We start from the raw sequence: 16564 nt of genomic DNA, 5'->3' as shown, positions 1-16564 counted from the left end.
ACATTCAAAATGAAAGGGATAAGATAGATATAAAAAGACTGTACAGACAATCATGTATTCCATCCAAACTTCAGATACATACATAATGCAAGAATCAAAACATTTAGAACTATGAGATACAAAGACAGGTCGCGTGAGGACTGCTATGCTTGATGGGGTACACACACATTAGTATATATATATATATATATATATTTTAAAGAGCACTGTTAATTATACACTAGTTTGTACAATATGTGTGCACTACGTCAATTGAAATCGTGGGTTCAAAACACGATTTTAATTAAATTATGCAATCATGTTTTCAAGATACGATTTCACTATTTTAAGATTATATGGGGTTTTGAACACAATTTCCAAAGTTGTGGGTAGAGACTAGGGATGTACGCAACAAAATTAACATTTTAAAAAAAAAATTCCAATCAACATAGATTCTAAGAAGATATAGTACAGTCAAAGTCCCATCTAGCTTTTATAAAGCCACACTAGCACTAGTAGCACAGCATATCCCATTTAGCTTTATAAAACCACACTAGCATTAGTAGCACAGCATATACCATATTTAGCATCTATTTGGGATGAGCTAAAAAATTCAGCTTATCTACATTTTTAGTATATTTTTGCTATTATTTATGGGTCCTATTGCATTTTTTGATATTATTTGTGCATCCCACGGTACTATTTAGTATTCAGCTTATTTTTTAACCTATTTTCTACCGCAAAAAAATTTTGGTTTCAGTTAAAAAAACTGTTTCCAAATGGATACTTTAGCATCATATGTGCAAGCACTGGTCAACTTGGCAGTGTTGGCATCTATGATATCCCTGCCTGCTTTGAGACTCAAGAAACAAATTTGCAGCCTCAATATATCAAAAGGGGAAGGACTTTTCTTTTCCAGTATAAAACAGCAGCCTCGATATAATTAAAGGAGAAAAGACTTTTCTTTCCTAGTAGAAAACAGCAGTCTCATTATTCATATAGAAATGTCGTTGTTTACAATGGGTAAAAGAGAGGGAGGGAAATCCTCTAACCACACCTGAGGCCCCTCTATCAACTGAGCCTCCATGGCTAAAGCATGGGCAGCTCGATTACAAAATTTAAACGTGCTTATAAAACAAATCTCCCTCAAATACTCAGCCTCATGAGTCATGCCTAATGTCATCAACCAATAATCCTAAATATTAAAAAGCATAGATCGTAGAGTTAAGCATAGCAACCAGTTCTGCATGCACTATCACCTCCACGACCAGCTCTTGCATACCAATAAGGTCCACTGTTTCTTTGAAGTTAATCTGTCAAACCTGCTTTCATTTAATACAGGCTTATGAGCTTTGATACTGTTGATGTTACCTCTTACATTTATACATTAGTACAAAACAAAAGTCAGTGTCATCTAAGAGTGCAGAATAAGGAGCAACTCCTAAATTTCACTATGATGCTGCAGGCACATATATATCTTTTAAAATTACCTTTACTCTTTTGGGAAATCAATATAACTTAGCAAACAAATTAATTTACTTTAACTTTGATTGTATAATAAGGCAATGATGAAAAACTTGAACTAAGATCCACATAACCAAAGCGGATCTTAGTTCAAGTTTTTCATCATGACACACCATGACACACCTTATGATAAAGATGATGAGCCCTTCATGAGAACAAAGGCAAGAGGGCAAGGTTGCCGGAGCAGTTAGAATAGTACTGTGCGTGTAGTGTGGAGAGTGAACTACTACTATTTACTTGCTATTCTCTCCGCACATAGTGCCATCCACCAACACAATATATGACGTGAATATATATGTGTAAGAGAGTACCATGATGTATTGGTTTTTAATGTGCCAAACCAAATTAAACTTTGACAAGTAGATGATAGGGACCTTAATTTTCATGTGTGTAAATCCAAACTCATCCCATTAAGAGTTGTTTATGACCAGACAAAGACATATTAAAATAAAATACATAATGTTAATTATAAGTTGCAACAAAAGAACCCAATGTTGTTTATATTAACATGTTGTAATCACTATCCACTATTGGGTCTAACATATGCTCAATAAAATACATTTCAACCAATCCTGATTTTATCAAATACACAGAAATGACTATGTTAGCCCACAAAACAAAACAAATAATAATAGTAGTAGTAGTAGTAGTAGGCAATTCTGTCCAAAAGATTATTATAATAAAAGAAGATAACAGTAGTTTCAGGTGACACTTTGTGGATAAATGCCCAGTTTCATAGAATAGAGAAGAGCAAATGCAATAAAACACCACTCCATATCCGTTACTATCCATTGAATGCAGTTCACAAGCCTGTCGTAGCTTTGATAGAATATACAGAATCTCTACAAAGAAAAGAGACCAATTGCATCATGACACAATTCTTTTTCGATTTAATCATAAAGGACACTTATAGAACCAGAAGATAGGATGATCAACTTAAAAAATAGGGATCTCCATTTCACACCAATCAAATCTCCAAAAGTTTTGGTTTTTCTGTCATATAAATGTAGGGCTAGTAAGAAGACAAAGGCACCAATTTAAGAGCTAAAATATATGTAAATGTCATCTCTCATTCTCAAGCATGCCTATGAAAATGTAATTCAACATGCCTACCAAATTGGGAATCTCATATGCAATCAAATCTTATGCACTATGGTAATGTAAGTATATCTCTGTAATACAAGTTTTATGCTCGATTTCATAGCCAAAAAAGATGGGTAAGAAATCTAAAAAGAAGGTTAATTACAACTCAATCATTTCAAGATATCTACATTGTATTTGCACAGATATCAATATTAGGAGATATGCTTGCAGAAACAGATTTGCCACATTTAACAGCAACTGATTCCTTTTCCAAGTCAAATGCATATTCCAGGCATCTTTCCAGAGATTTAACAGCAACTGATGTTTCAGTTTCATCAAAGAAAGAGAGGAAACCCCGCTTTGTGTTTAGGAAGTCTGTACTATTGACATATTGTCTATCACAAATAGATGTGACTGTGCTCTCTGGCGTGCAGGTAACATCAGGAAGGTTGGCATTACCAGTCTTTCTTGAAGTTCTCTTCCTTATTATAGAAGGAGTATTTTTGAAGGTCATGGCCGAATTTCTTAATGTAGATTCTGGACTGCTACCATTAGCATACATACTTTGTCCAAGGTATGTTGGAGTAGAATAGCAAAATGGAGTGTTTGGATGCCTAAAATGAACATATGTGCTTGGTGATCCACCACTATCTTCTACAGCATTAACCAAATCATTCACCAGAGGTGACTCTGACGGCAAGTAAGCATGATTTCTATCCACTGCATGTCGCAAAACCCTATGGACTTGGTTTTTCTTGCCAACTTGACCCATGTGCTCACCAAGTCCCAATGTTAAGGAAGTTGAACATGGATTGCCAGATCCATTGGCCATTCTTGAATTCATAACACCTGAAGTATATTCCCTTAAACTCTTAGGAGTTTCAAGTATTTTGTGAGCAACAGGAATATGATTTTGTTTGGTGTAAGTGGATGCATCCAAGAAAACATCCAAAAAATTGGCTACCAAGGGCCCATCTGTTTCATCATGGCTAACATTGTGTATGTATGATCTAGTGGTGATACCACTTGCAGCAGCACCTTTGTGGTTACTTTGTGTCCCATTTAGTGGATCTACCAGTTCAGGTTCCCCTCTTTTTTCCATTAAATGAATTTCTCCTCTATAAGCATTTCCAAGAACCAAATCTGTAGAACAAGTGTCAACATTGTGCTCCAACTCCATGCTGTGATTGAGAGAGAACATTTTATTGAAATTCAGTTTCTCTACTTTAACCTTCGTGCATTCATGTTTTGTACTAGTACTGCAGAAATCAGGAGATGTAGATTTTGTTTCAGGACTGCTGAAATCAGGAGACATATTTTCACATGTCGTGTCACAACCATCAGTTGAGTATGAATCCAGTTTCTTCTTCATTGAGCAATTCCAATGATTCTTAATCGCATTATCAGTCCTGCCAATTCTCGACATCAATGAATTATGAGAAGATTATGATATATCCAATAGAAGGCCTCCATCTCGCTATTTGATAATTGCAAGCAAACATATTAACCGATGTGATGGTACAAATGCATACATAAGTGCAGTAATTTTGTCATTTTTCAATTCAACAAGGGAATGTTAAATTAACCCACAAATACCTAAGTAATGCACATTTAGTTATTCAAGGTTCAAACAATAAAACAATGAACACCAAAATTATAACAATGTTTTAAAGCTTGGTGCAAGTTAGGAAGGTGGAATTCATTATGTAATGGTCCCTACCCAGAAAATATCTTTTCCAGTTTATTACTTTCTTTCTGCACTATTTGCCATATTTTTAGGATCCGTAAAACTGTCATGGCAAAGAAAGTAAAGGTTATCCTGCTACTGTGAAAAAATATGCTCGATGCGCTCAATTGGGCGAAAATTTTGGATTAGATTGTGCTACACTACCACCAAAACTGACTAACTAGTGAACACCTGGCCACAATAACTCAATCCAAAGAAGAATTCTGCCACTTAATTTTAAAGACTAAAAGAACTAATATAAGCTGCATTTTTTTCCCTTTGTTATAAAAATATATCCAAAAGAATTTACTTTATTGAAGCTACAAAAGACAGAATTGGTCAATCTCAAAGGGTATCTTTCAACAGTAAATTCTTTGCAATGATAATGTGTGTATTCCAAGAATGTTAGTACTCTATTGTAAGTGATCTATTGCAGTACATTGATCTCAGATACATACCTTCCAGGTAGAAACCTTGCTATTTGTGCCCACTTGTTACCATATTTATGGTGGTAATAAGCAATAACTGACTCCTCCTCTTCTGTCCATGCATCTTTGTTTATAGCTGGATCTAAATGATTGAACCACCTGGAAAATAAATTACAATTTACAAGCTTCATAATCCTCTAAACAGATATAGCCAGTGAGCTCTAGCTCAAATGGCACCTCCTCCCCTTGTTAGGGTAAGGTGGAGGATGAGGTCATTGGTTCAAAACCCACTAGGTGCACATGTAACTTACCAATAACACACACACGCACAAAACCCTCAACTGACACACATCACAACATAACATGCATAAATAGTGGATTGCTAAAATATAGGTGGATAAATATGAAGGTCTCAGCCCATTGAGCTGCCTCAAGACTGAAGCGAGTTCTATTGTACTGAAGTTTCTATTCTCATAAAGGAAAACTAACAAATTGCACATGACAGTAACGATGTGAAACAAACAAACAGGACATGTGCCATTCAATTAGCATGGCCTCCCATAATTGATGCACTAATTAGATATCTACAGAACCTACCTCTCTCGACATTGCTTGCCTATGCGACCAGGTAAGCTCTTTGCAATAAGAGACCATCGCTTGCAACCATAATTTTTCACAAACTTGATTATACAATCATCTTCCTGAAAATCTCAAGATGAAATCCGTGGGGGGTGATAACATATCAATGATATAAAAAATGAGCACATGCAGTATTCTTCTGGCTACCAAAACAAGTAGCAGTATATGATTCATACCTCCTTTGTCCAAGATCCCTTGACAACTTCAGGATTCAAAACCTTTTGCCAGTGATGTAAGCACTGAACATCTGTCCGCCCAGGTATATGTGCAGCTGTACAGGAAATGTAAATAATTAAATGAGGAGCTTTGAATAAGGCAATTAACAACTTATATTACTTCTGTTGTATACTATCCAATGATGCCTTATGATAATAATGACAATCAAGGAAATTCATGCAAACTGAAAATTAATGAGGAAATTTATATATATATATATATATATTTTTTTTTTTTTTCCCCCATTTGAGGGTAGCTCTCATGCCTCATTCCATTTATCTAATAATGCAACAAACGATTTTAGCAGGAGTATTGATGAAGTGCTAGTGCCACTAATATTTTGAGCATTCCAACTAAAGAACAGATCAAAGCAACTGAAGCCAGATGAATGAGGGTCATGACTAGCTCTTAAAACATCCTCTTCAAAGATAAAAGACTATGGTTGACATCAGAAAACAAATAGATATGCCACTTAATACAAGCACAAAGTTGAAAGCAAGGGAAAAACATGTCATGCCAATACCTATTTGCTTCCACTTCTTCCCATTGTACTTTTTGACTAATGCACTTAGAAGATTATCCTGCCCATCAAAAGTCATGTTGTATTTAAGTTAGAAAACTTTTACAGCCACAAATTCCAGAGATAGCTTAGGCCAATGTTGGGAGAATGTGCACTCAATAAAACTATGTAATACCATTTTTATTTTTTAAAATTCCAAGAGATGAAACTATATTTCAAGAGAAATTCAAGGAAAAAACCAAGGAAACTAAATGTTAAATGATTCAATACTGTGGCTTGTTGGCTTCCAAAATACCAGCAATTTAGTATGAACAAGCTAGTTTTGCATTATAGTTCCTCCAAGAAGTAGTATCAGTGCTAATTCAATACTCTCCAAGTCATAGTACAAAGTTTATATAGCTATTGGTAACCTCTAACTATTCATTTTGCATATAAAAATAGAATAATAAACTAGAGTTTCCTTTGATTGACTGACCTCTTTTTCTGACCAGCCTCTCCTTGAACGTCTGGTTGGACCAGTTGGTCTCCTTCAATAACATGACAGCTTATATCAATATAAAATTGAAACTGTTTTACTCATAAATTAGGGTTGTTGGCATTATCTGCTTTGCATGCCTATTGTTCCTATTGTCTTACAACACCCTGATGGCCATATTAAAAGCTCCTTTGCTTCATTCCAACTGTGCTAGAACATAGTCCACGTGGAAAATCTCTATGAACCAACAGTACTACAATATTTTTTTCCCCTTGCAAGGGTAATGGTTAGATTTTACTGACCCAAAAAGTGAGGTGATATCTTGCCTAATGGTAATGGGTGCATGAATCACAGTCTCTCACATATACATGGAATAACCATTGTTGCTGGTACCACTACAATGTGGCTTTACCAAAATATGCTAGGTGACATGTTCACTAATAGGATAAACTTGGTAGTATTCAACACAGTAAATGTGACAAATTCCCATATGGATCCTATGCTTCAAATGTATAGAACCTAGATAACCAATTCAGAAATGAGAAATCATTGTAAAAAAAGCCATAGCCAGAACAACATACCCTATAACAGAACATCTCTGAACAGGGCTATCACAATTGCCATTGGATGACAAAGAACATGATGCGAACCGAACTTCTTTAGCTGAATCTGCAGCAAGGTCCTCCTTCTCCTTCTTAACCTTCACCATGATCACCCTCCTCAACCAGTTATCCTATCACATTCACCAAAATTAAGCAAAATCTTAACCACAAAACAAAACAAAAATCCAGCAGCAGATAAGGAATATCAAAACAAATCATCAAGAAAAAACAGCACAGGCCTAAAAAATCACTCCTTTTGACAAAAAAAATTCTGGTTTTTTTTCCCGGGAAAATTTATGAGAATTAAAAAGCTACTAACTTTATTTTTGCTTCGTTTCAACTTTCAACTACACCTTCTTTAGTCTGATTTCGAAATTTGACTTCCTCAAGGGTCAAATTGTGCAAAATCTAGAATCTAAAGCTTAATTCAGTCTCATTTTCTAACATTTTCTAGGGAAACAAACAGAGCAAACCAACAAGAAATTTTTTTTATAAAAAAAACCATCAACAAGCAAAGGGCAGAGTAGTGAACAGAAAAAAAAAAAATGATAATGCATAAAAGGAAACGAACCACAAATTAAGAAAAAGCTTGGAGAGTTTGTAAAAGCGTTACTTTCTCTCTCTCTCTCTCTCTTAAAAATGAGACTCTGAAAGTGTAACCGCTGAGATAACAACAATAAGACCAATATACAAAAGTAGTAAAAAAAGAGAAGAAAATGTGAGAGAAGGATGAGTTATATTACTATAAAGGAGCGACGTCGTTTAAAGAAAACAATAGCTTGCGAGGGAAGGTATTGCTATTAGTGGAAAGTGGGATAGTATAGAGCTATTATATTATGTATATATATTGGACTGGAAGAAAGTGTCTGTTTGTGTTTGTGTTTGTGTTTGTGTTTGTGTTTGATGAAGAGGAGGAGGGGCTTTTTTAAATGCTGTTTGTAAATGGTACAGACTAGAGAGAGAAAAGTAGCTTACATTGGAAGTTAAAAAACGAAAGGGACTGACTAATAAAGTCTGCTCACACTCACTACTACACTACTCTACTCAATGGGATCAAAATCTAACGGTGGGGGTTATGTCACGGCTGGCGTCATAAACGGTTTTGAGAAAAAAACGTTCTTATTTATTTATTTATTTAAGAATCACTTTTTGATTGTTTGCGAAAATCACCTCGGGTTTTTGTTTTATTTACGCAAATGGACTAGGGCCTGCGCGGCTCACGTGATGACACTTCCACAGTTAGGCTCATCAACTGAAACATTTTGAGAGTAAGATTTTTGGGCCTAGCCAGGATGATAACAGGAAGATTGCCTTGAACTTTTTTTTTTTTGAGAAAGAGATTGCCTTGAACTTGATCAGGTTGTTTGATTGATCTTGAATAATGGAATTGATGGGGAAAATAATAATATTCAATGTTTAAATGATAGAAAAATAAATAAAAATTATGAATATATATTTTTGGCAAAATAAGTAAGAAAGAAGGGTTGATAAAGTTTATAGGTAAACCAAAAATTAGTACACTCACTCTAAAATGAAATCTACCAATAAACTCTTGTATATTTGCTCATTCTCAATCATAAGCAATGTGGTGCTAAATCAATGGGACACGAACATTGCTTTTATGATTGAGAGCGAGATATATATATATATATATATAATTTAACATAGAGTTAGAGTTATGCTACAATTTCATCTCTCTATCTCCCTTTGCATTTTCATCTGTTTTTTTTGGAATATTGAACTAAGGAAAGGATAGGAACACTAGCTGTTAGAAAGAAAAAGGTTATCTACTAATTCTATGTTTAGACGGAGGGAGAGGAGGAAAAGTCACCTCTCCTCTACTCTCCTCCATTCCAAACAGACCCTAAATAAATTTATCATTTTAGCTAGCTAGCATATCATAATTCATATCTATGTTGATTAATTAATGAGTGACATGTTGCATATAAGTGAAAGTCTTTGATAGAATATTGGATGCTTTTTAAGACTATGCTTTTTCTTATTTCAATATTCCAGCCGGTTTCCATACCAGACAAATGGAAACGAGGTTGTCTCTGAGGTAGGGGTGGCAAATGGGTGGGTTTGGGTGAGTATGGGGTGGGCATAATTGGGTTGGGCATATAAAATCCATTTACCCATTTAAAACCCATTTAACTAATTGCTTCTAACCCAAATCCAACCCAACCCAACCCAACCCAATTATTATGGATAAACCCCAACCCACCCAATTATCAAAATTACCAAAATACCACTAAAGTCAAAATTCATTCTATTTATTTTTTAATTAAAAAAATCAGATTTGAAATTACTCTTTAAAATTCATTCAGTTGTTTAATTAAAAAAATCAGATTTGAAAATTCTCTTTAAAATTCATTCTGTTGTTTAATTAAAAAATCAGATTTGGAATTTCTCTTTGAAGTTCATTCTGTTTTTTAATTAAAAAAAAAATCAGATTTGAAAATTCTCTTTAAAATTCATTCTCTTTGTTAACTAAAAATTTAGAACTAAAACTCTCTTTCATTCTGTTGTTTAATTAAAAAATCAAATTTGAAAATTCTCTTTAAAATTCATTCTGTTTTTTAATTAAAAAAATCAGATTTAAAAATTCTCTTTAAAATTCATTTTGTTGTTTAATTAAAAAATCAGATTTGAAAATTTTCTTTGAAGTTCATTCTGCTTTTTAATTAAAAAAATCAGATATGAAAATTCTCTTTAAAATTCATTCTCTTTGTTAATTAAAAAATCAGATCTGAAATTTTTCTTCAAAAATCATTCTCTATGTTAATTAAAAATCAAATTTGAAATTCTTCTTTAAAAATCATTTTTTTTATAATTAAAAAAATTAGATTTAATTTCTTCATATAGAAGAGCTACAGATCTATGATTTTTGTATAATATCTAATTATAAGTGTAAGAATATTAGTACAACATGTTGCATGTCATTATAAGGGTATTTAAATGATCATTTAGAGTCTAGAAGACCAGACTCTGTCTAAGAATAATAGTGTCTAATACCTTCCCATTCTGTAACCTTGTCCCCGAACATTAGAATCTTAGGATCGTAGATATAGTGTCTTATTTTCTTTTGATAGATTGTAACTAGGAAACAAGGCTTTGTATTTTTTTACTAGATTGTAACTAGGAAATAAAGCTATGTATAGTTCTTTTTTATCAAGATGTATTGAAATCAATAAGAATATGAACTGTAAAGATATTTTGTATTTTTTTAGTATAGTTTTCTTATTTTTCTTATAAAATAAGTGGTAACTTCACATAATCCCAGAAAAAGAGGTACCAAAGCCTATCTTTTTGAGAGCCAAGTCTGGTCTCTCACAATTCCAAAATTTTGCAATAATTGATGCCAAGTGTTTGTTTAAATATCATGTAATGTCATGTGTTTAGATTTTAAATGCATCTCAATTTCACGAGAGAAGCTAAGTCCACAACATTTTTACAACAAATTATAGGTGGTTAGTTGTTATTGGTTCAAATTTGAACTTAACGCTAAGATTACTTTTTTGCCTCAACAATAACAACCAGTAACAATCTACTACTTAGGATTTATTGTAAGAATGTTGTAAAAATGTTGTGGATATATCATTTTTCAAATTGTAAAAATATACAAAGACTAAATTAGAATTTATTATGCTTTTTGTCTCACTATTTAAAAAATCCTATTCAGTTGAAGAAAATTCTCAAGAGTTTTACTACTAGCGTAAGATATTGGGATTTTCAATTAGTCAGGAGAAAGAATTTTATTTCCTTTTCCTCATTGTTGTTCTTGATGCAAATGCAATGTATGTTCCATACCGGTTTTCAAATTTTCAAAGAAACATATAGGTAACATGTGAAATTTAAGATTTTATTTATTTTAAGTTTTTGAATTTGGGTAGAAATTTGAATAGTAGAGCGTAGCTATTTCCTATTTTCTTTCTCTCCCAGTTATTATCTATATATATATAAAACCGAAGTTTTTGAAGCTTCCACAATTTTCCACATCATCGCCATTTAAAAAAAATTAAAAAACTATTTTTATTTTCCAATCCACGTCATCATTTTTTTAAAAATCATCGGCATTATTAAAAAAAAAAAAAAAAGCTCCACGTCATCATTTTTTTTAAAACCATCAGCATTATTAAAAAAAAAAAAAAAAAAAAAAAGCTAAAAAAACCTATTTCTATTTCCACGACAAAACCAAACCCGATACCCAAATTTTTGTTCTCCTTCCCCAAACCCTAAACCTCTTCTTACACACCGCCTCTTTGTTCTTTATTTCTCTCCCTCATCTCTCTTCTCTACCCTTTCAACCTCTGATTTATTTTTCAAACAAACCCATTAAAACCCTAAACATCAGAGTACTAATTAGCCCAATTACATTCTTTTCTTTTCTGTTTTTTTTTTTGTTGAATCACTGCTATTATCTAAATTAATTCTTTGCTTCTTGCATATTTCATTGACAGGTCAATCACGTAGCCACTGAATCATCATCACCAACATTGATCGTTCGTGCTAATTTTTCTATTATATACTATCCTTTGTGTAAGTTCCCCGATAAAACCCTAAACCTCTTCTTACACACCGCTAAAATTATTGAACAAAGAGGAATTCAATAATTTTGGTGTTTTTCATAAGGACCAATCACATGCATGTGACGGTTTTGTTTTCAGGATGAAGCAGAGGGTAAAAGTCAATGTTGCCCCAAAATCTCCCGGTTCAATTTCTCAAGAACTCCTTGGTAAGATCACCTTGAATCCTCAATCTTCCTTATCTTCTTCCTTTTTTGTTGTTGTTGTCCTAATCTATTTGCTTATAATTAATTTGTGGTTTTTGTTTCCATAGTTTTTGAACATTCTTGAATTAGGACGAAATCAAGATGACTTTGAGGCTGAAGGATTGATTTGGGGTTTTTATTAGTTTTGGGATTTTGGGGTTCCTAATTAGGGTTTGCTGCAATTATAGATTTCAATTGCTAATATGTTTCCTCTTTGTTCTTTTTTGTTTTTCCCAGGGAAACACCATAGAAGATCAAATTCTACCTATGCTTTGTCTCTTTGTGTTTTGAGTTTTAATTTAATTTAGGATTTCCTCCCTAACCTGTTCTCTTTATTTATTTGTTAGTAGGAGTGAAATTGTGGTTTTTGGGTTCAGTTTAGCACTTTGGCTTACTAATTTGTGTTTTTTTAATTCAAAACTTCTGAATAAGGTTTTAAATATATTTTGGGTTCTATTTGTTGTTATCCATATAATTGTAGGCAAGCTATGAGTCTTCCATGTTTGAAAGACTTAATCTTCATCAAAATATATGAACACTAACAAAAATATTTTTAATTTTACATTTCGTAGGATTTAGTTTTCTGTATTTTGGTCGGTTGGTTTTGATTTAATTTATTGGGTATCAAACCTGTGAAGAATTTTGGAGAGCAAGCTTGATCAGCTTTGTGGAGGCTCTTTGTGTTCTAAACCTGCTTGTATGTTAGTAAGAGCAAAGTAGATGGTGAGGTCTTGGGTTCAAGATCCAGCCAATGTATGCGTATCTTACTTATAAAAAAAATGTAGGTTAGCTCAGTCTTTAGGCTTATCATAGCAATTTCTGTTGTAATTTTGTACAATATCAGCTCTGTTCCATTTCAATTCCTTTTATACATTGTATAGTTTCTTCTTATAGTGTTATAGTTTTTTCAATGATATGATTGTGATTTAAAATGGTATGGAGAGCTGCAAAGATATGTTTGATCTAAATTCCAAAAGGAGCAGCCAGGAGCAGCTATGCTAATTGTTACTCCCTATAAGATGCATTTAGATTTTATTTATTCTGCCACTTCCCTTATTGTTATATCACTGAATTATCCTCTAGACTTATTATATTTGTAAATGCTCTTGATGAATTTTTTTCATATTAGGGAAGTTATTAATTATCTCTAATTTGTTTTAATTGGAACTTTTACAATACAAATATGTAAGTACATATATGTAATTGCAAGTACAGAGCTACAGCCATGCTTAGCATGCCATCAACCTCATTGAAATTTATGTTGCATAAAGGATATAAGAAAGTTGTGTTGTTTTCACCTTGCAATGGCAAAGACAAGATTTAGCAAAATAAGTACAGCCTCCAAAGTTTTATTCAGCATAAATATAATCAGGATGAGATTTTGATTGGTTTCTCATGTTAGGTAATTCTCCCAATTCTTTTCAAATTTGTTTTCCTAAATTATATCCGTTTGTCTCTCTATTTGTTTGTAAACTCCACCATTGAATCTCTGTACATCCCTATTTTTTCCTCTCTTTTTTCCATATGGATTTTTCTTTTATTTCGTTTGGTTCCCTATTGCTTGATTATTTTTTATGTTTTTTTTTTTTTGTTTGATGGGTTTCCTTTGGTTTTGGAGGATTGCAAGGAACACAACCTAGAAGGTTTTAATTCTTCTACTATTCCGTTTTGTTCCTTTTTCTACTATTAAAAAAAAACATAACAAAGTTCTCCATTGTTCTATGGTTCATCATTTTAAGTTGTACTATGTTTTTTTTTTTTTTTTTTTAATTTAATTTTTTTAATGAAAAAGTTGTACTATGTTGATAAAACAAAGTTTAGAAATTTAGTACTTTTATTGTTAATTGCTTCTTCGCTGAGATGTAATTGTTCTCATCTCTATAGGATTCTCTTCTCTTTTTTTTTTTTTTTTTTTTTTTTTTTTTTTTTTTTTTGGTTATGGTTTTTTTCCCTAGCCTATGTTTATATTAAACATGTTGATGAAAGGGTGATTATTTACATTTAAAGCTTTTTTTTTTTTTTTTTTTTTTTTTATAATGAGAATCACAAAGACATCTAAAACTGAAAAAGAAAGTTTAAACTCCTAGAGTTTAATATATAGATTGCTTAGGTTGAACTTTATGCCCTAAGACTTTGGGGTTACACATCAATTTTTTCATCTTTGTTGAAAATCTGAGTTGGATCATATTTTGTTATTGAACCTATTACTGTTTTAGAATCCAGATTTTGGATTGGAATCATGCTTTTCTATATTACTTGCAATTAATTTTTTAACTCAAATTTGTAGTTGGATTGTCATATCTTTTGCCTCACAAAATGTTAAATGTTGCAGGTGGTTTCTTTTACCCAAATTTGTGTTGTGGACTTTTATTATTGCCCATAATCCATCCTATGATCCTTGCTTGACACTTGAGGTTAGAAGAAAAGGAGAGAGCCCCCCTTTTTAAAATTTTTTATTTATTCCGTAGCTATTTTCAACCAGACAAGACTTGGTTTTTGGGCATTAATTGTAAGGCCATGAAAGTTCTTAAATTGAAGGATTTACATTGGCAACTGCTTATTCTTAACTTAAATTTGTTAAGATTCTCATCCCTTTTTTAGTCAATTTGTATTCTCCTTATATTTTCCCCCATTTTGCTCTTGCTTTAACATTCTGTACTATTATGAGTTAAAAAAAAAATTATAATATGCTTTGAGCCATAATATGCTTTGAGCCAAATTATAAAAATTATCCCGTGCATCGCACGGGTTAGCGACTAGTTGTACTAATTGTGGTCCTTATAGATCTTTTTCCTTAGTTACTATTGCATTTTTTGTTTGGAGTTTTTTTTTTTTTTTTTTTTTTTTTTTTTTTTTTTTTTTTTTTTTTTGGGGGGGGGGGGGGGGTGGGGATAATTCAATAATAATCCTACCAGGAGATGAGGATTTGAATTTTTTATGTTTCCGTGAGAAATAATGTTAACTAATTGAGTTACAAACTTTATGACAATTTTGATTTGGGCTTGATCTTGGGAATCTTTTGCTTTAATACTCAATACAGCCATACAGGTGCATGCACATAAATTTATGAGTGTCCTCTCTTTAAAATATTTTTTCCCTCACAATTCCGAAGTTAATGGATTTATTTAAGGCGGAAATACAATTTCCGCTCCTATATGTTCACCTTATTTCCACTTTGGTCATTACTTTTTTATTTTACCTCTTTTAGTTCCCAAAATCAAAAACCGTTCCATTTTGATCTCTACAGTTAGCTTATTAACGAAAAATAGTATACATGACAAACAGAATGCACTATTGACACAGTAAATATAGATGTGCCCATTAAAATAGTATTAAAAAATTTATTTGCCTTTTTAAAAATACCACGTCAGCAATTTAATTTTTTTAAAAAAACCACATCAAATAAAAAATTAAAAAAAAAATTCTAACCTTCTTATTTTTTTTTAAAGAAAAGAAAATAGTTAAATTAATTTTTTTTTTTTTTTGAAGATCACGGAGAACCCAAAGAATTTTTTTTTTAAAATAACAATAAATATTAAACTATTTAGTTAATTGTCATATTTTAAAACAATTTTGAAAAATAACATCTCGAGTATCTAAAACTCGAGTTCCAGATGGAACTCGAGTTTTTAAGTCTCGATTTGGAGAAAAAAAATTGCGCTGAAAATCGAGTTTTAGAGACTCGATTTTCATAAATTGCAAAAAACGCCGCTATAGGTCTATAAAACGTCACTATAGGGCTTAAAAACGCCACTATAGGACTCCTTAAACCTGTACTTATAAAAAAAATTTTTTGCAGGAAAACGTCGCTATAGGGTTTTAAAACGTCACTGTAAGTCTTAAAAGCGCCACTATAGGTTAAATTTTTTTTGCATAAAACTCAAGTTTTAAAGACTCGAGATCTAAAGCGAGTCTTTAAGACTCGAGTTCTAATATGGATCTCGAGTTTCAAAAACTCGAGATGTTAGTTTTCTAAATTGTTTGAAAACGTGCCTAACTAACTAATTTGAATGGTTGAAGGAAGCTGATTTGCACAATACCTCAGAACCCAAAACATGTGTTCTTCATTTTCTTTCCCAACTAAGCTTGCCCAGAAAATTAAAATTCTACATTTTCTTGGCAACCAAAACCCATAAATCACTTAGATTTACAAGATAAAAAGACATGCCCATAAAAATTTACAAAACATAGAGACATTTAACAATTACAGTAAGACATTCAACAAGATTTTCTTATGCTTTGAAACCAAACACACAAACACAAAACTCAAAGCCGATTCATCAATAAACTACACCAAAACACAAGCCAATTCTCATTAATTTTGGATCTGGTCAGCCACTACCAATTTGAGAAAGAGAGAGAGAAGATGAGATGACAGGTGATCTGGGTCAGCCACTATAGATCTGGGTCTTTGGGTCTTCAACCATGAGATTCAGCCATGGGTCTTTGGGTCTTCAACCCTAGGATTCGGTCATGGGTCTTCAGCCATGGATTTAGAGAAGATGATAGGCCATGGGTTTTCAGTCATGAGCTGGATCGGCCATGAAAGAAGAGAGAGAGCTCAGGTTTGAGATGAGAGAAGAGAGAGAGGGATTGGGTCT

At 32.6% G+C, this 16564-nt stretch overlaps 1 protein-coding gene and 1 long non-coding RNA gene across 5 annotated transcripts; one reads left to right on the top strand and one right to left on the bottom strand.

Annotated features, from left to right (window-relative positions):
• Window positions 1–2634: 2634 nt before the first annotated feature.
• Window positions 2635–8098, bottom strand: LOC126709729 (myb-related protein 306-like). Of its 4 annotated transcripts, none has more exons than XM_050410061.1 (8): window positions 7936–8098; window positions 7172–7323; window positions 6591–6642; window positions 6119–6176; window positions 5556–5650; window positions 5338–5441; window positions 4771–4899; window positions 2635–3995 (listed from the first exon to the last, which is right to left on the bottom strand). In XM_050410061.1, exons 2-8 carry the CDS (start codon window positions 7297–7299, stop codon window positions 2771–2773), a joined length of 1791 nt encoding a protein of 596 aa, XP_050266018.1. In that variant the 5' UTR covers window positions 7300–7323; window positions 7936–8098; the 3' UTR covers window positions 2635–2770. The 4 variants fall into 4 exon arrangements, with proteins under 4 accessions (XP_050266018.1, XP_050266020.1, XP_050266017.1 ...); XM_050410063.1 differs by lacking the exon at window positions 7936–8098 and adding an exon at window positions 7806–7910; XM_050410060.1 differs by lacking the exon at window positions 7936–8098 and adding an exon at window positions 7764–7876.
• A 4380-nt stretch (window positions 8099–12478) lies between these two features.
• On the top strand, window positions 12479–14548 carry LOC126709095 (uncharacterized). The gene is made up of 2 exons (XR_007649312.1): window positions 12479–13365; window positions 14296–14548. It is a non-coding gene; the product is annotated as an uncharacterized LOC126709095 (long non-coding RNA).
• Window positions 14549–16564: the final 2016 nt, after the last annotated feature.

The sequence above is a fragment of the Quercus robur genome, chromosome 12 (assembly GCF_932294415.1).
Source record: "Quercus robur chromosome 12, dhQueRobu3.1, whole genome shotgun sequence".
NCBI lineage: Eukaryota > Viridiplantae > Streptophyta > Magnoliopsida > Fagales > Fagaceae > Quercus > Quercus robur.
This window is presented reverse-complemented; position numbering and strand designations above follow the sequence as displayed.